Here is a 22,653-nt window from a genome sequence, read left to right as displayed (position 1 = left end):
GTGAGGAAAAAGGGCTGCACCAAGGATGTCATCTAGTTTCTGGCCTAAGCAACCAGAAGGATACAGTTGCTAAATTTAACCAGAACAGATCCACGACCGAAAAGCACAATTCACATCAGTAGTTCTTCTGCACAAAAGCCTCCAATGACTCACCATTTCCATCAGAGAAGCCCAAACCCCAACAATGGTCTACAGGAGCCCACACAATCAGGCCCTCCTCCTACCTTCCTGACTCCCAGCATTCACTCCGCTCCAGCTTCACTGGCTTTCTGGCTCTTCCCAAGCACACCACGCCAGCTCCTACTACAGTTCTTCACATCTGATGTTTCCACTGTATGGGAGACTTTACTTGCAAGATTTCAACAGAGCTTATTCTCTCAGCTTTGCTCCAATAAAAACGTTCCAGGACTCCCCACTTAAATTCCAACAGCCACTAGCCTAGTCCCCACCCATTCATTCCCTCCCCATCTCCGTTCAATTCATCAACAACGTTTTCATTACCCTCTAACATAACTCATTTGTTTCATTTATCCTGCCACCCTGCTAAAATGGAAGCTCCAAGAGATCAAGAATTTTGTCTTTTCTCCCCAATGCCATAATTGCAATGTCTAAAATACAGCAGGTGATCAATAAATATTTGTTGAGTGAATTGGCTCAAATAATAAATACAATGTATTAAAGATTCGGGAGAACTGCAATCACGTTTCCTGGGTCGGGGGGAGGGCGCGTTATAAGATACCTACACAGTGCAGCTCAGTGAAGGCAATGATCTTACTATTAGTTCTCCTCCTACTCACAAAAGCAGCACATTTCCTTCCTTCCTCCCTTCAACACTTAAAATGTTTGCAATCAGTTCACAGATACCGCACTTAAAATGGAAACCAAGTTTCTCGGCATGGCCTACCTAGCCTGCACTCCCTTCTGGTCACATCAACCATCTTCCGTCAGCACTGTGCTCATGCCAACCATACCATGTTCTGCTCACCAAAGACACCCTGCTCTTTCTAACCACAGGAACCTTTCCACCTGTTAACCCCTCCATCCAGAAAGCTCTTCCCACATCTCTTCTGACAGCCTGATCCTTCTCATTATTCAAATATCTAAAAGTTACCGACTCAAAAATACCCTACCTGACTACCCTAGCTAAGAGACAAGATCAATATTCCAACATCCTCCTTTATTTTCTAACACCTAAAATCTTCTAAGGCCTTATTCACACACACGCATATTACTTATGAGAGGTCCTATTTTGTTCACCACAATGTCTGTAGTTCCTAGAACACTAGGCAGAGTAGGTAATGAGGTGCTGGTGAGTTCCGTTTTATCACTGAAACCGCGATAGTAGGAAGTTAAAAGAGACCCCCGACATCAGGCAGCTAGGAGAGTCGTGGGAAATGAGGGGGACTATTTCCCAAGTGCCACCCCATAAGATCTGGAGCCATACTCCAGCAATTCTCCCTTATGTCACTATAAAGAAGAGCCCACGCCGCTGTTAGAAACTTCCAGGCACAGCATGCCTTTAATAAACTACTTTTATCAAACAACTGACAAGCTACTTGGCCAATTACTTGGCTTGCTTTTTAAAATACTAGCCTCGGGATGGCACATCTGATATAAGCTGAAATGCCTCCCTGGACTCTTCGAGTCTAATGACTCAGACAACCCACATGTCACGTAAGATTCTGCCTCCAAACGACAAACACTCAAGATGCGCCAGCAGACCAAAGCGTTATCCTCAGGGAGATGATTGCCCTCGGCATTTCACCTGTCCCTCACCGACCTAGGGAGTCAGCCCTAGGGAGCGCTGAGGCCGGGTAGGGAAGGTGGGGGCCCTCCAGAACTCGCTCACTCCACCCCCACCGTTACACCAGCGCATTCCAGTCAATGAACTCTGGGTTTCAATCCTAAATAAAGCAATGGAAGCCGTCTCCAAAACTCATGCAGGAAAAAGGGAGCAGGGAGACCAGCGAGCATGAGCTTCGGTCGGGAAGGGAGAGCAGCGCACTGAGGCACAGCCCGCGCGGCCGGACCCCACATCCCCGCGCTCCCGGCCGGCCGGGCCCAGTCGACCCACGCGCCCGCGGCCCCGGGAGGTGCCGCACCTGCTGCAGAGAGGCGCAGCCCTGACATCGCGACAGGTCCGCCGCCGTCCCGGGCGCCGCCGAATGGGTCTCGCCCGGCATCATGGTGCCGCCGCCGGGCCCGGTTGGCACGCACGCCTCAGGGGCCCGCGGCGTCGGCCCCGTCCTGTCTCTGCTGATGCCGCCGGGGCCGCCGCCTGCCAGGCCGCTTCCCGCCAGGTCCGGGCGGGTCCATCCGTGCACAGAGGTCCCCGTGGGGCTAGCGAAAGGCTCTCCGAGCCAGAGCTGCCTCAGGCACTGAAAAGAAACGCTACCCGGCGCGGCCCCCGAGCGCGACGCACTCCAGTCAGGGCCCCGCCCCGCCCTGGCTCGCCCCGCCCCTCCATAGGGAGCGGGACTGCCTAAGGCGCTGCCTGAGCAACACCGGGAGAGGAGCTGTGCGATGCGGCGGGGGAAACCCCCGCAGAGGAGCAGCCAAGAGGAGTGGAGGGATCGAAGGTGCATTCCTTCCACTGTTAAGGGTCGACCCTTTATTGCCAGCTTGCTGTACGACAGGCTTTCCGTAGACACCTAAAGGCATCCGCTATGTGGGCGGTGACCCGCCCGTGACGTAAGCTCTAGTCGCCTGAGAAGTGGAAGGACCCCGCGTCCAGGACAGGAAAGTGCGTGATTTACAGCTAGAGGGACAGGCGCTGTCCCGGAGCCCGTCCTGGGCCAGGGAGCAGGAGGGTGAGGGACTACAGTTCCCGACTTGCCGCGGGGCGGGCTAAGATCGTGCGCTTTCTTTAGCCGCTCCCAGTGCGCTTCGGCGCCAGTTGCATGGCCTTGGCAGCCAGTGGCGGCTCTCCTCCTGTAATAGTCCACTTGTCTTCCGACCTCTCGCTCCTCGGTTATGTGTCCTTGCCGGTCGCCGCGGCGACCCGATGCCCGAGCGGCGGGTTCCCAGGCCCAGTTGTGGGCGCCACCGCCCACCATGCGCCAAGCCCAGAGCCAGGTTGAATCCTTCGCCCCCCAGTCCACCCATTTGGCCATTATCCTGCCATCTCCAAATCCCGTTTTTGACACCTCTCGGGAGAGAGGGAAAATGGAAAGAAAAAGGAATAAACTCCTCGTGGCCATAGTTAGTGGGTAAATTCAGATCTCGTTTGAACCGAGGGTTTTCAGAATTGTCTTTTTAGTATTCACAGCTTGTCGCTATCAGTACCTTGTTGAGAAGCCTCTCGCAACCTCCATCGTGTGGTTATAAAATCCAAATTCCTTATAAAGTCCAAATTCAAGAGGAGGAGTGCATGTTTAGTTAAGTTAATGTCTAGACCTTACCAGCCAATTTCTATCTCTTCAGTATGGAAATTGCAACTGAAAACACCTCTTCCAAAAAAAGCAGTTTGCATTTTTCTCCTCTCCAAAATTTAGCACCCCTGACCTTGCTTACACACTCTGGATACCACCTGCTGTGGAGTGGCGGAAGCAGACATCCAGCGATAGTTAGGTTTCCTGTCGTTGACACCCAAGCAAGAAAGGCGTGTACCTAACTGAGGACCTGCCCGTGATAGAAGTCTCAGCTTTTCTCAGAGACAGGTAGGCAGAAAACAAGGGTAAGGTTAAAAAAGAAGAGGGAAGTGAGCAGATCCACAGCGGGACGCAGCTATACAATGGAAGACAGACCATGTGACCCATGAAGGAAAGGGGCTGCAGGTATTAGAGACCTGTAGGGATCATGATCGTTCTGGTGCTAGCGTCTGATCCCAGACAAATTTATCTTCACCATTACTTCGCTTTTATGTACAGTTACTTAAATGAGTGTTTTTCCAAAGTACCTTACTGGAGAAGACACCAGCTCTCTCTCCCTCTACACCATCCACCCACAGCCATGAAGCACTTTTATGATTAGGGGCCCTTGGAATTCTCACTGCTGCCTCCCTGTCTGTGCACCCTTGCGAGTATTTTCCCCTCACCTGGAACACACTTCCTTCCAGCTCTAGGTGTGGAAAGCCTACCTGCTCTTCCAGTTTCCGTGGTTTACCTCCACAACCCCAAGGATCTCCAACCTTTTTTGGCCCTTTAGCACGGAGTAATTTTTAGTAACACCACATTTTGAGTTGGATGATAGTGATTTTTATGTCTTAAGAGATGAGTCTTCCCTTTAAATGCTGCAAAGTGCTGCATAGTAGATGTCAAATGAATGTCAGAAGGAATCAAATTTACTGCAAATAATTGAAGGTAAGAAGTAACAAATATTTCCCTTCAAAAATGTTAATAAAAGTGTATTTTCTCCTGCCTTTCTCAAAGCCAGTTCTCAAGACATCTAATGAAAACAAGTCTTGTTTGTGTAATGCAGGGATAGGCAGACTCTGAAGAGCCACATGGTAAATATTTTAGGCTTTGTAAGTCACCCAGGTCTGTGCCACCTATTTGTCATCTTCTGTTTATTTAAGAAACTTAAAAATGTAAAAGTCATTCTTAGCATGCAGGTTGTACAAAAACAGGGTGATTATTGGTCATAATGAAAATTTAGTAGGCCGCTAATTGAGGAATGGTCAGAATTACATTTTTTCTCTTTCCTGCATGATGGGCCACACCTGTTTTTTCATCATGATGGAAACAAGCAAATGTCTATACTGCAGCAAGTGGTGAACTATGGCTTCGGAACCACACATCTGTCTTTAAATTCTTAAGCAAATGACCTATTTGTGCTGGTGTTTCCTTACAGAAAACCAACTGTAATTTAAGTGAAAGTGACAAGGATGGGACCCACTCTATAGGATTCACCAAAGAGTAGTTATCAATAATTTATTGATGATGATATCCATTTTGAAAAAGAGATAAATACATCTTCAGCTTACTCATAGGAAAAGATGATTTGCTTTTCTTTAAAAGCATTTTCCTGTCCAACTTCCAAGATAAACTTGTTGTTTTTCTGCCAGAGAAACCCTAAGACCCAGAGGAATGTCTGCATTCCAGACTCTGGTCTTGGGATTCCCTGTGCCTGTCGAATCCAGCCAGCTGTTAAGAGGATCCAACTCAAAAAGTCTCAATTCTTACCCTGCACATTCATTACCTCTCAGATACTTGGTATCTGCTTAAAACAAAAGCTCTGGAATTAGCATCATTGAGAGGTAACTGTTGATTTGGTTTATTAACGTATACCTCTGCTGAAATGGCTAGTAGATATGGTCTAGAAACCAGGGAGAACTCAAAATGGAAAGCTATCTGTTCTTTGGAAGTTCAAGGCTATGCTTTTATTTGATGCATTTAACCATAAGAAAAATGAACTGTATGTTCATTTTTTCTTTTAAAAGCTGGAGAGATGTTTGATGGAATTGTTTGTGACTGACGGTGTGTTACTCAATGATATGATCTGATGATTAGGTATTCGTTTCCAGGCCTGTGATGTAATGCTACCATATGCCCACAAGATGTCTGTCTTTCCCTGTGTGTTTTCCACATAAATAGAATTTCCAATACTATTAGGACATAACCAAACCTTCTTGCTAAGGGGAAAGGCCATCGTCTGGGGCATCCTGAGGTGGAAGGCATCTTGCAGGAACCACCTTAGTATCCACCCACACACATTCCACCAGGCGTAGTCCTAAGCTGTCTTTGCTCCAGTGTTTCTCAATACTCCAGGTTATAGTGGTGGGGTTTCCACTTGTCCCCAGACATCAGCAATTTGCTCACAGCTTCAGCGCTTACCCTCAAAGTGATTCGAAGCCAGAGGGTAAACATGTTGCTTCTTCCTGAAACACTGATTTTACTAAGAAACCGTACAAAAACAAATCAGTTTTGAAACAATTAGTTTGAAATAGAATGCAAAACTGATACGATTATTAAAGCAAAATTTTCTTCAACCTGAGAAAGTTGATTGAGAAAAAAAAAAAAAAAAAAAGGTAAAGCAACATTTGAAAGGACTTTCACAACTTTTACGCTGCAGTCGCCCCCTGTAAAGGAGAACAAGCCTGCTCTGCCTTGCAGGTTTGTGAACACCTGGCAGCTGTAACAGTTCAGATTTGTGAACACCTGACAGCTGTAACAGTTGGTCACATGAGAAGCTTCCTGTAGCTTCCGGGATTGGAGGAAGAAGGAGGCAGGTGCTCAGAGGTGACCACATGTGTTGAGGAGGGGATTCTCTATGGAGCAGTGGACAGGGGCATGTCCCACCTACCTCTGCGAGGAATGGGAAAGGGAGGGGCTTGTTTCCCCTTCACCTGAGGCTGGTGAGGAGTCTCCTTGGTTTCTAGACCTCACCTAGTAGCCATTTCAGGGGACATATATGCTAATAAATTAAATCAACAGTTGCCTTTGGATGATGCTGTGTTCCAGAGCTGTTGTTTTAAGCAGTGCCCCCACGAAGTGGAGCACTCAGAGTCAGACACTACATGCCCTAGAGTGGTTCCGAGGGAACCGTGGGACAGCTCCAGGAGATGGGTTGGAGGTGACTGAGCTGCATGCTCACCAGCACTGGGATGAGCAGGGGTTGTCATACTGGGTACAGCGGGCATATCAGTGGGAGCTGGGAGGAAAGCAAGGCTGAGGTGAAGGGAGCAGCCAGAAATAAAACTTTGCTGTTCTATCCGCCATTCAAAGAACTGTAGCTAGGTATCCACAGCTGGAAAGTCCTCCCTTTGAACTGTATCCACACAGCACCAGTGGCAGAAGATGACAATCACTCACCAAAACTTGTTTCTATTTAGTCTAAGCGTCCAAGAGGTCCCCAGCCTCCCTGCACCTGACGTGTGATTAAGTTCTACCAGCCAACATCAGCAAAAGGGTCCTGGCCCCTAGGGCCTTCCCATGCTCTTTGTCACTTCCTGCTGACTGGAAGAGGGATGAATCCCAGGAACCTGAGCTGGTGGTTAAGCTACTGTCTCTCAGCCCCACACCTTCCCTTTTATACTCTGCCTTGTGATGGGGGGACTGGGGAGCCACGTGCCACCTCTCCTGACAGAGTCCTGTTCAGCTGTGCCAACAGATGCACCCAAGGCAACCAGACGATAAGAGGTGGGAGAGAGACCTGTGCCTCCCATTCTGTCCTGTCTGACTCCTGGTCCTCCCAGTGTCTTGCTATCTTTGCTTTTGCACCCTGGCAGTGGCAGTTCATGAGCACAACAGCATATGAATTTGGTCTGCAGTTTCTCTGACACACACAGAGCCAGCCTCATAACATCCCCTCAGAGATACCACCAAAGTTGGGTTCCCAGCTCCACATAGCCCTGACTCCAAGAGCAGAGACCCCAGTGCTAGCCCAGAAGGTCCCCTCTTCAGATGTCTGAGTGTGATCTCTGGGCGGCAGCTCCTCCACATTTCTGAGTTTTGCTCACTCCTTCCTCTTTCCTTTGTTCTCTCCAGCCCAAGGTATCACCTGCTTCTTACAGTGGGTCCTTCTGTGATATTTTAGTGTTTTGTTTTTACCCTTTCTCTCTTAAAATAATTTGGGTGTAATGTGGGTCTCCTGGCTGAACCCTGCCTCAGCCATGTGTGGAAGAGGCTGTTCCATCCCGAGGAGCTCTCTGCAGGAGAGAAGCTCACCCCACCAGCCTGTTCTTGGACCTTGGACTATGACTCAAGCACTTTGGGAAGCCAGGTTACAAAGACTGCATCTTTTTCTCCTGATCCCTTCTCCTACCCCAGGCTTGGAGGGTCACAAACAAGCTGGTGAAGAAGGAAAATGTTGGACAAAGAAAAGCCTGTCATGCTGCATTCCCACCCACCCACACCCATCTTGCTAGTGTCTAAGAACGGCCACCAGCTCCATGTATGAGGAGCTAAGTTGAAAACAGTAAATAAGTGACAGCACATCACTCTGGACTTTGTGTTGTTTCAGAGTGACTGAAAAGGCTAGGGTGCGTGCCCAAGACTGCACCTGGGGTAAGAGAGAGCCCAGAGGACAAATCCCACAGACAACAATGATTTGAAAAGCAGGACATGGAGTAAGTGACTTTATGATCATCTTCTGCTTGGTGCTGCCCTTCCTGAGGCATGTGCATCCCCCTCACTCCTCCTCCTTCACCACCTCTTCCCTCTCCCCCTCCTCCTCCTCCTCCTCTTTGTCCTCCTCCTCCTTCTGACCCACCTCCCAGTGAATTCCTCAGTAGTTGTGTGTGCCCAGCTCTCATCCTTCACAGTGCACAGCTCCAGGCAGCCCCTCTGCGAGATTGGGCTTGGCATGCAGGTGGCACCCCCTTGCCATCCCAGGCAGTAAATCCAACCAGTTCTTCAAGGTTAATTCAAGTCCAGTTTCTCTAGGAAATGTCCTTGAGAGTGTTTTGAATATCAAACTTTTTTGTTTTTTGGGTATCATTCTTGGTCCTTCCCTTTTTTTTTCCTTTGTCTCCTCCCTACATGTAAGCAGCATGAGTTCCATTGGTAAGATGGCTGTCTGCCTGTCCCACCACAGCCATCATGGTCACTGCCATCCCTGGCAGTTGGTTCTCTCCTGGGTCCTGTGAGGAGCATCTCCCTGTAGCACACTGCCTGCATGTGCCCCTGTTCTCCCACTTGCTAGGGCTGAAAACGGGGGAGGCTGCCCGACTCCTCTTCACTCCCACACCCTGTCATGGGGTCAGCCAGACATAGTCAGCACATGTGCGACTCCCAGCACCTCTCACTGTGTGTGTCATCCTCCCCAGTCCTTGTGCCCTGACATCTTTCCCAGTGGGCAGAACCCACTCTACTTACTGTCATGTCCCCAACACCCAGACCGTGTCACCTACACATCAGTTACCAAGAAATGATTGCTGAATCAGTGAGCTGAGTGAATTAATCAATTAATGTGTTAAACAGCTGATATCTGGATAAAAGTATAACCCAGTGAGGTTAAAACCAAGAGCTGCAGCAATCGTGCTCCTTGGTCTTTACCCAGATGAGATGAAACTTAACATCACATACAATCCTGCACATGAGTATTTAAGCAGCTTTTTTCAGAATTGTCAAAACGTAAGAAAGCAAGATATTCCTTTAGTAGGTGAATAGATAAATCAACTGTGATGCATACAGACTGTATTAGTCTATTCTCACATTGCTGTAAAGAACTGCCCAAGACTGGGTAATTTATAAAGGAAAGAGGTTTAATTGACTCACAGTTCCACAGGGCTGGGGAGGCCTCAGGAAACTTACAACAATGGAGGAAGGGGGAAGCAAACATGCCCTTCTTCACATGGTGGTAGGAAACAGAAGTATGGAACAAATAGGGGAAAAGCTCCTTATAAAACCATCAGATCTTGTGTGAACTCACTATCATGAGAACAGCAACATGGGGGTAATCGCCCCCATGATTCAATTACCTCCCGCTGGGTCCTTCCCACAACACATGGGGATTATGTGAGCTACAATTCAAGATGAGGTTTGGGTGGGGACACATCCAAACCATATCACAGACCACAGAATATTATTCAGTTCCAAAAAAATAAATGAACTCTCAAGCCATGAAAAGTCATGGGGAAACCTTAAATGAACGTTACTAAGGGAAAGAAGCCAACATTTAGTAGGTGGGCATTTGGGTTGGTTCTATGCCTTTGCTATTGTAAATAGTGCTGCAATAAACATACGAGTGCATGTGTCTTTATAGTAGAATGATTTATATTCCTTTGGGTATGTACCTAGTAATGGGATTGCTGGGTCAAATGGTATTTGTGGTTCTAGATCCTCGAGAAATCACCACACTGTCGTCCACAATGGTTGAACTAATTTACATTCCCACCAACAGTGTAAAAGCATTCCTATTTCTCCACAGCCTCACCAGCATCTATTGTTTCTTGACTATTTAATAATCACCATTCCGAGTGGCATGAGATGGTATGTCATAGTGGTTTTGATTTGCATTTCTCTAGTGATCACTAATGATGAGCTTTTTCCCATATGTTTGTTGGCCGCATGAATGTCTTCTTTTGAGAAGTGTCTGTTCATATCCTTCATCCACTTTTTGATGGGGTTGTTTTTTTCTTGTAAATTTGTTTAAGTTCCTTGTAGATTCTGGATATTAGACCTTTGTCAGATGGGTAGATTGCAAAAAATTTCTTCCTTTCTGTAGATTGCCTGTTCACTATGATGCTAATTTCTTTTGCTGTGCAGAAGCTCTTTAGTTTANCGTCCACAATGGTTGAACTAATTTACATTCCCACCAACAGTGTAAAAGCATTCCTATTTCTCCACAGCCTCACCAGCATCTATTGTTTCTTGACTATTTAATAATCACCATTCCGAGTGGCATGAGATGGTATGTCATAGTGGTTTTGATTTGCATTTCTCTAGTGATCACTAATGATGAGCTTTTCCCATATGTTTGTTGGCCGCATGAATGTCTTCTTTTGAGAAGTGTCTGTTCATATCCTTCATCCACTTTTGATGGGGTTGTTTTTTTCTTGTAAATTTGTTTAAGTTCCTTGTAGATTCTGGATATTAGACCTTTGTCAGATGGGTAGATTGCAAAAAATTTCTTCCTTTCTGTAGATTGCCTGTTCACTATGATGCTAATTTCTTTTGCTGTGCAGAAGCTCTTTAGTTTAATTAGATCCCATTTGTCAATTTTGGCTTTTGTTGCAATTGCTTTCGGTGTTTTCATCATAAAGTCTTTGTCCATGCCTATGTCCAGAATAGTATTGCCTAGATTTTCTTCTAGGGTTTTTATGGTTTTGGGTTTTACATTTAAGTCTTTAATCTATCTTGAGTTGTATAAGGTGTAAGGAAGGGGTCCAATTTCAGTTTTCTGCATATAGCTAGCCAGTTTACCATTTATTAAATAGGGAATCCTTTCCCCATTGCTTGTTTTTGTCAGATTTGTTGACAATCAGGTGGTTGTAGATGTGTGGTGTTAATTCTGAGGTCTCTGTTCTGTTCTATTGATCTATACGTCTGTTTGGTACCAGTAGCTACTGTTTTGGTTACTGTAGTCTTGTAGTATAGTTTGAAGTCAGGTAGCGTGATGCCTCCAGCTTTGTTCTAATTGCTTAGGATTGTCTTCACTATCTGGGCTCTTTTTGGGTTCCTTATGAAATTTAAAGCAGTTTTTTTTCTAATTCTGTGAAGAATGTCAATGGTAGCTTGATGGAATAGGATTGAATCTATACATTAATTTGGGCATTATGGCCATTTTCACTATATTGATTCTTCCTATTCATGAGGATGGAATGTTTTTCCACTTGTGTGTGTCTTCTCTTATTTCCTTGAGCAGCGATTTGTAGTTCTCCTTGAAGGGGTCCTTCATGTCCTTTGTAAGCTGTATTCCTAGGTATTTTGTTCTCTTTGTAGCAATTGTGAATGGGAGTTCATCCATGATTTTGCTCTCTGCTTGTCTGTTGTTGGTGTATAAGAATACTTGGGAGTTTTGTAAATGTTCAGCATACACATATTAAATGATGCAAACATCCCACTTCTACATATTGACCCAGGAGAAATGAAGGCATTTGACTATATAAGACTTGTACTGGCTGGGCATGGTGGCTCATGCCTGTAATCCCAGCACTTTGGGAGGTCAAGGTGAGTGGAGCATCAGAGATCAGGAGTTTAAGCCAGCCTGGCTAACATGGGAAAACCTCATCTCTACTAAAAATACAAAAACTAGAGGGGTTTGGTGGTACGCACCTGTAGTCCCATTTATTCTGGAGACTGAGGCAGGAGAACTGCTTGAACCCAGGAGGCAGAAGCTACAGTGAGCTGAGATCGCACCACTGCACTCCAGCCTGGGTGACAGAGCAAGACTTCATCTCAAAAAAAACAAAAAAACAAAACAAAAAAAGGTATATAAATATTCATGGGAACCTTATTTGTAATAGCCAAAACTTGAAATCAAGCCAAATGTTAACTGGTGAATGGCTAAGCAAACTGTGACATTCATTGTTTATTGTGGAATTGTATTGCATTCTATTGATAGTATGCAAAGAATTCCCCAATAAAAAAAATGAATGAATTATTGGTATATGCTACAAAATTATTGAATCTTATGCTGCGTGAAAGAAGACAATAAAAAAGAGTACATACCATGTGATTTCATTTATGTAAAATTCTAAAAAATGCAAACTAATATGTGGTGACAGGAAGCATATGAGTGGTAGCCTGGGGATAGTAGGGAGAAGCAAGAAAGAGGGGTTACAGAAAGTCCCAAGGAAACTTTTGGGGATGATGATATGTTCATTATCTTAATTATGGTGCTGATTTCATGGGCATATACGTACATCAAAACTGATCGAGCTGTGCGCTTTAAATATGTGCAATTTATTATATGTCAATTATACTTTAATCAAAGATGTTAAATAGAAAGTAAATGCAGGCTAATGACAGGGAATTTCAAATAAAAGAAGTGAAAAAAAAGAAGAAGAAGGAGTGAGGATTCCTGCAGTTATTGCCGGCAAGGCGGTCATGGGGATTACATGTAGAATTAAGGAAAATAATTAGGAGCAACTCCTGAGATTCCAGCTTGAACAACTAGAAAGTAAGAGTACAGAAAGGATGGGAGGTTGTCATTCCTGAACTGGGAATGAAGAATCAGCTTTGGGCAGGAAATTGAGATGTGTTACTTCAAAGACACCTGTAACTGTAAGGAGATTGTTTACTTTCTTTCTAGATTTAACAAAGAAAGATCACACAGATCTTACAGACGTGGAGACTTGGAAGTTCAAGGTCTAGGGGCTACATCTGGTGAGGGCCTTCTTGCTGGTAGGGACACTCTGTAGAGTTCCAAGGCAGTGCAGAACATCATGTGGTAGGGACTCATCAGAGATGGCCCAAACTGGCTCTTAGTATAGACCTGCTCTTCTGATAACCAACCCATGCCCTCTATAGCCCATTAGTCCAGGACTAGATTAATCCACTCACCTCTTAAAGACTCCACCTCTTTTTCTCTCTTTTTTTTTTTTTTTGAGTTGGAGTTTCACTCTTGTCACCCAGGCTGGATTGCATTGGTGCAATCTGGGCTCACTACAACCTCTGCCTCCCAGGTTCAAGGGATTCTCCTGCCTCAGCCTCATGAGTAGGTGGGATTACAGACACACCACTGTGCCCAGCTAATTTTTATTTTGTTTTAGTAGAGACAGGGCTTCACCATGTTGGCCAGGATGGTCTTGAACTCCTGACCTCAAGTGATCCACCCACCTCGGCCTCCCAAAGTACTGGGATTATAGACGTGAGCCACTGCACTGGCCCTTCACCTCTTAGTACTGTGATATTGGGAATTAAGTTTCAACATTGGTTTCAGAGATAATAAACATTTAATAGATAGCAACATGTTTGGCCAGAAATTTTCCTGTGGCCTCATCTTCCAGGCCTGACATAAAGAAAAACAGTGCTACACTTGAACAACACATTCCAGATATGTGCTGAAAGTTTCAAGACTTTTAGACAATTATTCAACTTATACCATAGTGAGAAAGAGTCTTCACAGCAAAAGAAAAAAAAAGGATAATATAAACCCCAAATATCTCTTGCATATATCCTCTTTATTTATATTATACATTTCTATTAAAAGAAGAGATTTCCTATCTAGTAAGGGACTTTATGAGTGTTGAGAAGAAAACTTAAATGTCTGTTGAAGTACAGGTTGAGACCTTTGAAAGTTCAGAAATAAGATATGAGAAGGACTTTTGCAAAGACATGTCATGTCTTAGTCAGACTCTGAAAAGCACACTGCAGGTTGTCAGATTCATCCTTGCTTTCAAGAACTGGCCAAGAAACTCAAAGGTGTTGGAAAGGAAGAGGAAAGGAAAAGTGCGGATGATGTTTCCTTTTTCCTACCACCAGAAGTATAAACAATCATGGAGACTTTTGATCAGGCAAATTTATTTGAGATTCTGCCAAAGTCAGGTAGTTCTGTCACTTATAAATACTTCAGTTGTAAGAAACAGAAAGTTCAACTTCATTTTATATTACGGAAATGTATTGGCTCATGTAACTTGTCAGATCCAGAGTTCAGTGGATCTGACCTTTGGATTCTGTTTCAAGGATCAGACAAGCCCCCTTATAGCCACTCCTTGGTCTGCATCCCTCTGGGTTCTCATCCACTAGGAAAGAACATCTGTGCCAGCCACTAGCAAACAAAATCCCATGTTTCACTGTGTTTGGCTCAGTTGGGTCAGGTCCTCATACTGGACCTCACACCAGTTCTGCAGCTGAGAGAAGCCTGGGTCTTGGTCCTGTGCCCTGCTTTACTGCAGTGAAGTCAGCTCCCCCCACCCCACATGGGCTGCACAAACAGGCAAGGGCAGATCCTACATGGGGTCATGCTCAGGGTCAGGTTCCAGCCCCAGGTGAGGGCTGAGGGGAGCAGGTGGATGTGGGGCAGGGAGCTAGAAGAACACTCAACGCTCAAGAGACATCAGGTAGATGAGGCATGCCTTTATTCAGCAACTCCCTCACAGCGTCAGTGTTACTTTTACACATTACACAATAGTGGCTGAGAGCCAGGTGATGAACTTCTCTACGTTATGTCTACACGGCTATGATTATATAAGTCATGGGACTGTGCACCTGCGCCACAAACCCACTGAGTCATCCAGGGTGTTTACCTCAGCCTATGCCTGCTGCCCTATGCCTGATTAGCTGCAGCACAGCCATGTTCCTTACACATGGTATCAGGCATGACTACCATGGAAAGACGCTGGTTACTGGCCATTCCTCATGCAAGTGGCCACTACAGAAGACTCTGTCAGTGATATTGCCACCCACTCTCCAGCCCCACTTTGTGAAAAATAGCCTTTTGGGTGGTCATTGCCTACCTTTATTCATAAGATGACTGACTATAGACTTAAATCGTAGGAAACCAGATTTGGGAAGGTAACTATGAAGGCAAACTCCATTAATTTGTCTGTTCATTGAACGTGTTTTATAGAGCTGCTGGCCTAGCTTCACACAGGCTCTGTTTTATGTGCTGGGATGTGGAGATGAACAAACTAAATGGGCCTCATCCCCAGGAACTTGCCTACTGGTGGAGATGTAGCAGTGAGCCCCAACTAAGCCACAGCTAAGCCACGAAGGTTCAGACTCTTCTGAGTCTAATAACTGAGAGTTAGGAGCAAAGTGTGCCTGCCATTGAAGCCATAAAAGAAAGAAACAGAAGCCTTAAGAAACTTAATGATAAAATATAACTGGAAAAATTATTGCTTTAAGTCTGGACAACACAACATTACCTCATCTGTAATTAGCTGGCTGTGGTGATGTGCATCTGCAGTCCCAGCTACTCAGGAGGCTGAGGCAAGAGGATCACTTGGGACCAGGAAGTTGAGGCTGCAGGAAGCCGTGATTGCACCACTGAACAGGGTCTTGCCTAGGTAACAGAGAAAAACCCTGTTATATATATATAGTTTTGTATCTGGATATTTATTTAAAGAGCTTTCTGTGGACTGGGCACGGTGGCTCACGCCTATAATCCCAGCACTTTGGGAGGCCAGGGCAGGTGGATCACCTGAGGCCAGGAGTTCAAGACCAGCCTGACCAACATGGAGAAACCCTGTCTCTACTAAAAATACAAAATTAGCTGAGCATGGTGGTGCATGCCTGTAATCCTAGCTATTCGGGAGGCTGAGGCAGGAGAATGTCTTGAACCCAGGAGGTGGAGGTTACAAGATCGTGCCACTGCACTCCAGTCTGGGTGACAGCAATATTTCGTCTCAAAAAAAGCTATTATATGCAATATTATGTACACATTTGATATTAAACATTGTTTCTTCAGTCACAAAACTGTCTTGCTAAGTGGAGGTTCTGAGCACACCTGGGAGGTGAAGGGTGCAGTGAGCCAAGATTGTGCCATTGCACTCCAGCCTGGGCAACAAGAGTGAAACTCCATCTCGAAAAGATAAAAAACCTTTCTGTGAATATCATATAAAAAGCAAAACGTTTGACCCTATGAGAGTAGTTGTTTTAAAGAAGTGAGCAAAAATACTTGCTCAGCACTCATTTAGTTAACTCCCCAGCTGAAGATTAGTTGTTCAGATTAAGTAGCTATCACAGGACCCTAAAACTTAAGTAGTGGAAATGAAATCAAATTATAGAAAAACAATTAGAAAACAACAAACTTCTCCAGTGGTACTGAGGTTGCAAACAAATGACACATATGATAAATCACAGCCAAGGAAACTGATTGCATTAAGTTATGGTAGATATCATCTTAAACGTGGCTTAATGTGGTAGATAGAGGTGGTCGGCAACAGCATTCTTAATCTTCCCTCTTGTAGGTCTTTTGTGGATTGGAGGGTCTGGACAGCTAACAACCCTATACGTTCATAGTAGAGTTTTGGGTGTAAGTTAGAGCCTGCCGATTAGATGCACTCACAAAAGTTGTGGAAGGAAGAAGCAAGGGAAAGACCCACTTCTGCTGCTCTGGCTGTATAGGAGAGCTTGCCCTGCAATCCTCATAGTGTTCCAGGATGTCCTCACTCATCTTGTAGGCATCAAGACCCTTTGCAGCAGAGATGGCTGGAGCTTTCTTGTTTCGCTAGGAAAGGAGGACCTGCAGACACCAGGTGCCTCCTCTCCTGAATTTGTGCCTTCCTCACTCAGCAGAGGTAGCAGCCTTTGGTCTACTTTGGCCTGCAGTGCTCTGGGGTCCTTTCTGAAGGCCCAGGCTGAAACCAGTTTTCCAACCCAGTGTACAGCAATATTGTGGACACTCCATTTTAAATTCCTCTCTACTTAAAATGGTTAGCGTAAAAAAATTATATATTTTAAATTAACAAGTGTGTATATTATGGGGTACAATGTACTGTTTTGATTCATAGATACATTGTAGAAAAATTAAATCAAGCAAATTAATATATCCATCCCCTCACCAACTTACTGTTTTGTGTGTGGATTGGAGGGTCTAGACAGCCTTGAAATATGCAATACATTATGATTAACTGTGGTCATCATGCAGTGCAGTAGATCTCCAAAACTTATTCCTCTAATCTAATTGAAATTTTGTATCTTGTTTAAAACATTTGTACAAATTTAGGGGTATAAGTGCAATTTTTGGTTACATGGATATATTGTGTGGTGATGACAGGGGCTGGGCTTTTAGTGTAACCATTACTGGAGTAGTGTACATTATACTCATTAAGTAATTTCTTATCCCTCACCTCTCCCACATTCCCACCCTTCCTAGTCTCCATATCTATTATTCTGCTCTCTATGTCCATGGGTACACATTGTTTAGGTCCCAACATCTCCCCTTACCCTACCCCTTCAGCCCCCGTTCTGGTAACTACCTCTCTACTCTCTGTTTCTACGAGAACAACTTCTTAAGATTCCGCATGTAAGTGAGATCGTGCAGTATTTGTCTTTTTGTGCCTGTTTTTATTTCTTGCAATTTAACGCTTACTAATACGGAATTTGCTAGACAAAGTAGTTGTAGGCAACAGTCCCTCAAGAACAAGACGGTAGAACAGCTTCTCAGCCTTGGTTGGATTTGAAGGCAATAAGAACCTAATTACCACTAGTAAATGAGAACTTGGACGTATGACACACTGGGAAACAGCTGCTTAAATTATCGCCTGTGGTCCCTGGGAATACAAAGCCTGTGGAAGGCAGACGGAGGACCCAGTGACTGCAGCATCTTCATAGTGAGAGTGAGGACTCTAAGGAGGGTGGGGGCCCGGCTGCTCATGACCAAACTGAAAGGTTCAAAGAAAGAAAATGCCAGCTTGGGGGTTTACATTCTCAGTTCAAGGTATGTCCAGTGACAAGCCTCTAAGTCCTAAATGATTGCTTATCTCTTGTAGCTGCTGGCCTGATGTCGCCAAAAGTCCCAAATGGAGGCCAGTCATGCGCATGACTGAATTACAGTGTAAATTGATTCAGAACTTCATTCACGAGGTCTTCTTTAGCAAATATAGGATTTTTTTGGTTAGGAGTAAGAATAGGAGACAAGGAATGAGGACTTCGGAGCTTCTCCTGCTAACAGAGGCTCCTCCTTTGATGAGGCCAATCTTACCACCACTTAATATAGTTACCTTGAAAGAAAGGACAGTTCTTCCCATACCCACTTCTACCTCCCCAATTGCCTCTACACCTATAGTTATAATCAGATCACTGCATACCCTAGAGGCATAGTATAGAATCTGACTCAGGAAGAAAGGAGTTACTCATCAAAGTAATTATGATGTGTTACAATTTGTTTATACTTATTTACATTAATTTACATTTATTCATATTGAATTACAGAAGAAGCTGGATAATATGTCTTGTCATATATTACAAAGTTGTTAAACCGGGGTAAAAGGAACATTAGTTTGGGCAAAATGTATCAGATATTCTGGACTCTTACTTTTGCTAGACACCAGCATTCTTATTCTCTATCACAATTTAACTCTAGGGAACTCGACTACCTTGCCATTCTACAGGGCAGTATATTGGTTCAATTTCTTGATGATATCATACTTATTGAACTAGGTAAGCCAGCAATATCCTGTCAATCACATGTAAGATAGAGTAGGGAAGATAATCCCAATGAAAATTTGCAAGGGCCACCACAACTTTGGAGTTTCTGCTAGTCCAGATGTAACCCAGCGATGGGGAGTGAGTGTCAATTATTGTTATTTCACGCCCTATAACTAAGAAATAAGCATTAAACTTTCATTCCATCTGATATTGAACTGAAGCTCAATGCTCCTTTTTCATTTGGTCATTTCATTTTTTTTTTTTTTATTTTGGAGCCAGAGTATACCTCCTTTGGGTATGCTGCTCCAACCCACTTATTGAGTACCTTGAAAATACGGTTTTAAGGAGAGCTTGAAGCTAGAGAGGGCAATAAGATCTGCTATCTGGTATCCCAGCTGATGCAATAGGAAGGACCAGATGCTTCATGGAAACTATTGCAAGCCTAGTGTCTTAGTCCATTCTCAAACTGCTATAAAGAACTACCTGAGACTGGGTAATTTATAAAGAAAAGAGGTGTAATTGGCTCATGGTTCCACAGGCTGTATAGGAATCATGGCTGGGGAGGCCTCAGGAAACTTACAATCAAGACAGAAGGCAGCAGGCAAGCAGGCTCATCTTACATGGGCTACAGCAGGAGGGAAAAAGAGAAGGAGAAGGCACTGCACACTCTTAAACTAGCAGATCTTGCAAGAACTCAGTATCAGGAGAACAGCAATGGGGAGATCCTCCCCATGATCCAGTCACCTTGCACCAGACCCCTCCTCCAACGTTGGAGATTACCATTTGACATGAGATTTGGCCAGGGGACACAAATCCAAACCATATCACCTAGTAATGCCTTTTTGGAAAATAACTACAACATGTTTTTCCCCCCAAAATGGCTCTTTGTTGCTCCTGGGTCCTGGTAGAGACCAGATGCCTAACTATGGGACATCAAGTGACCATAAGATCTGAATCATGAGTCACACAGTTTGACTTTTATAACAGCACTGGGTGGAATGAATGTGGCATATGTGAGGCTGAGCATAAGTGTGATCCAGAGACTTATCTCTCAGCACGCCCACCAATGCCGCACACGTGTCTCTCTTTTAACCAGCCCTCAACTATAGCCTCCCTTGATTGTCTGAGGAAAACAAATGTTGATACTAGTTTACAGAAGTTCTGCATGGTGTGCCGGTGACAGCTCATGAGAGGTTTCTCCAGCTCTTCTTAGGTTTGCTCCGATAGAAGAGTAGTAAAGGGAACTTCTCCCAAGGGAGGAAATCGAGCAGAATATGAAATGTCTCATTTTTTCTTGGAAGGATACATGTCCAGATGTATAGCTCATAACTGATTCACAGGAAGTCAATGGCAGGTTGGATACTTGAGAAGCTGAAAGAAATAACCCTGGAGAATCGGTGACAAAGAGTTCTGTAGAAGAGGCATAAGCACAGAGTATAAGATACTTCTGTTCTCTATGATTCTTAACCAAAGGACATCAATTTCAGATAAGTGTTTCAGGAACTAAGTGGGGAGATGACCAGCCTGTGAGGGTCAGCCAGCTTTTTCTTATGCCATCTGTGTTTTCCCAGTGAGCTCAGGAATAAGACAGCCATGGTATCAGGGATGAAGATTAAAGATGAGTTCCACAACATGGACTTTCCCTCAGTATGGTTGAGTTGGCCCATCCCTGCTGTGTGCGCCTCCTATTAAGAGTAGACAACGTTGGGCTGGGTGCGGTGGCTGAAGTCTGTAATCCCAGCACTTTGGGAGGCTCAGGTGGATCATGAGGTCAGGAGATCAAGACCATCCTGGCTAACATGGTGAAACGCAGTCTCTACTAAAAATACAAAAAATTAGCTGGGCATGGTGGTGCATGCCTGTAGTCCCAACTACTTGGAAAGCTGAGAAAGGAGAATCACTTGAACCCTGAAGGCAGAGGTTGTGGTGAGCCAAGATCACACCACTGCACTCCAGCCTGGGCAACAGAGCAAGACTCCATCTCAAATAAATAAATAAAGTAAAGTAAAGAAAAGAAAAAAGAGTAGACAACTTTAAGTATCATATATGAAGTCATTCTGTTGGGGGCACACAGACACGCAGGGGAAGGTTTTTACATAAGATCCTTTTCATTGTGAAAAAAACAGTTATCTGTCCTCTATGGAATAGATATTTTGGGTATGAAATGCTTCTGCCAGTACTACCATCAAAAATAATCCATTAATACGATTACAGTATCCCATAAACCTTGTTTCTGACCTAATAAGTCATTTTCTAGCAAGAGAAGTGAAGAAATGGCCTCATTCCTATGGCATTCTGCAATCTTCCTCTTAATCTCAACTCGCATGTGCAACTGGTCTTAACAGGTGGGAGAGTGACCTCTTGCATACACAGATAACGTCCATCAGTAGCATCGTGTGAGATTGGGTGATGTCCTATAGTATGTTGTATGCACTTTGAAAGGATGACCAAGATGTGAGGCTATTTTCCCAATGGCTAAAATATACGGGCCCCAGATTCCTGGAATTGAGAATCCACAATCCCTTTTGTTATTACACTGAATAGCCCACTCACAAATGTTGACTTCCTGTTCCTCTAACTTTGTGCTTTCCTTGATTAAAAGCATCAGTTCCCAGATCAGAAATGCTGAATCCTAGGTTATCATCAGTGACATCAGTAGTGCCAAACCAGTGGCAAAAGTTAACAGAAGACTACAACAATCCAATATAAACAGGACACAAAGGGCTCAAGCCCATGAAGAATGAAGATTTCATTTACCAGGCGAATAGCCAAAGTGTTTTTTGAGTGGACAAAAATAAGTCAATTGCAAATAATTATGATCACTTATAGAAATGAGGCTTTGTGATCACTGGTAGAAATGAGGACTATACGAACTACAGTTTCTTGCTCATTCTGTGAAAGATGTATCAGCCAAGTTCCTTTTTTCTTTTTTCCTTTTCTCTTTAATTTGATAGATGTGTTGGCAGTGATTGACACCTTAGTATAGTCTTTTGTTTCCAGAGATTATGATTGTGACCGGCAAGAACGTCTCCAGTAATGAAGGTGCTGATGGACAAGACCCTGGATAGCTCTTCTTTTGCAGAGAAGGTGGGGCTGCTTTTCATTTGTATGAAGAATAAATCCATTGTGTTGGGCAGGATCATTTGTTTTCATTCAGTATGGCAGCAGATTCAGTATAGAATGGTGTGTAGATGCTGAGTTACCTAAACAGATTTCTGTGACACTTTTGGTGGATCGATACTCCATTCTAACCTCTCCCGTAAGCACAGCTTATCAGAAAGGCCTTCCAGAGTTATGCCTGGAGCCGAGGGCACAGAATACTTCTCCAACTTTTTGACCCTGCTGGAAGCATCTGATTCTCTGCATTAAATCCCTTTCTGTTTAAGATAGCTAGTGATTCCTGCTTCTTGCTTCTTAGCCTGAGTGTGGCTTGGATACTTTCTTCCAGTGCTTTGGAAAAGACACAAAACTACATATGAACTCTCGATTTTTCCCAAGCTGGTTTCTCAGTTTATCTTCCTCCTTTGTATCAATGATAGCTCATTCTCCCTGTCAGCTGTCTGCTGACTGTTTTCTTCATGCCTTCTCTGAATTCCTCTTTCTTCTCATCCACACTGCCTCACTCCTAGTGCAGGCAGGCTCCATTATCACACAGGTATACCCAGCATCACCTACTCATCTATGGTATGGCTTCACTCATCTCATTCCACCATCTTTTAGAGCTTTGACACATTCATTTTCTTTTTTTTCTTTTTTTTTTTTTTTTTTGACACAGAGTCTCGCTCTGTCACCCAGGCTGGAGTACAGTGGTGCGATCTCGGCTCACTGCAAGCTCCGCCTCCTGGGTTCACGCCATTCTCCTGCCTCAGCCTCCCGAGTAGCTGGGACCACAGGTGCCTGCTACCACGCCCGGCTAATTTTTTGTATTTTTAGTAGAGATGGGGTTTCACTGTGTTAGCCAGGATGGTCTCGATCTCCTGACCTTGTGATCGACCCGTCTTGGCCTCCCAAAGTGCTGGGATTACAGGCGTGAGCCACCACGCCCAGTCACATTCATTTTCTTAAAAAAAAAGAAAATAGAAAAAGAGGACTGGACACAGTGGCTCACGTCTGTAATCCCACAGCTTTGGGAAGCTGAGGCAGGAAGATTGCTTGATGCCAGCCTGGAGAACATGGTGAGACCCCATCTCTACAAAAAAATACAAAAAAAAAAAAAAAAAAAAAAAAAAAAAAA

At 44.4% G+C, this 22,653-nt stretch overlaps 1 protein-coding gene and 1 long non-coding RNA gene across 3 annotated transcripts in view; one reads left to right on the top strand and one right to left on the bottom strand.

Moving 5' to 3' along the window:
• The window catches only part of ICE1 (interactor of little elongation complex ELL subunit 1), a 70,263-nt gene extending 67,840 nt beyond the window's left edge, over positions 1-2,423 (bottom strand). Inside the window, 1 exon segment of the mRNA XM_017863347.1 lies at positions 2,103-2,423. Coding sequence (XP_017718836.1) covers positions 2,103-2,186 — 84 coding nt within the window. The 5' untranslated portion in view covers positions 2,187-2,423.
• A 294-nt stretch (positions 2,424-2,717) lies between these two features.
• LOC108522887 (uncharacterized) overlaps positions 2,718-22,653 on the top strand; it is a 34,755-nt gene continuing 14,819 nt past the window's right edge. The window contains exons 1-4 of one of the 2 annotated variants that reach the window (XR_001883633.1): positions 2,718-2,810; positions 3,495-3,659; positions 7,903-8,008; positions 21,420-21,509. This is a non-coding gene — a long non-coding RNA (uncharacterized LOC108522887). Of the gene's footprint in view, positions 2,811-3,494; positions 3,660-7,902; positions 8,009-21,419; positions 21,510-22,653 lie in introns of those variants that run through there. The other variant, XR_001883634.1, reaches the window with a different exon arrangement.

This window comes from Rhinopithecus bieti, unplaced genomic scaffold (genome assembly GCF_001698545.2).
Source record: "Rhinopithecus bieti isolate Rb0 unplaced genomic scaffold, ASM169854v2 scaffold_68553, whole genome shotgun sequence".
Lineage (NCBI taxonomy): Eukaryota > Metazoa > Chordata > Mammalia > Primates > Cercopithecidae > Rhinopithecus > Rhinopithecus bieti.
Note: the sequence above shows the minus strand (reverse complement) of the source record. Positions and strands in the feature narration are given on the sequence as shown.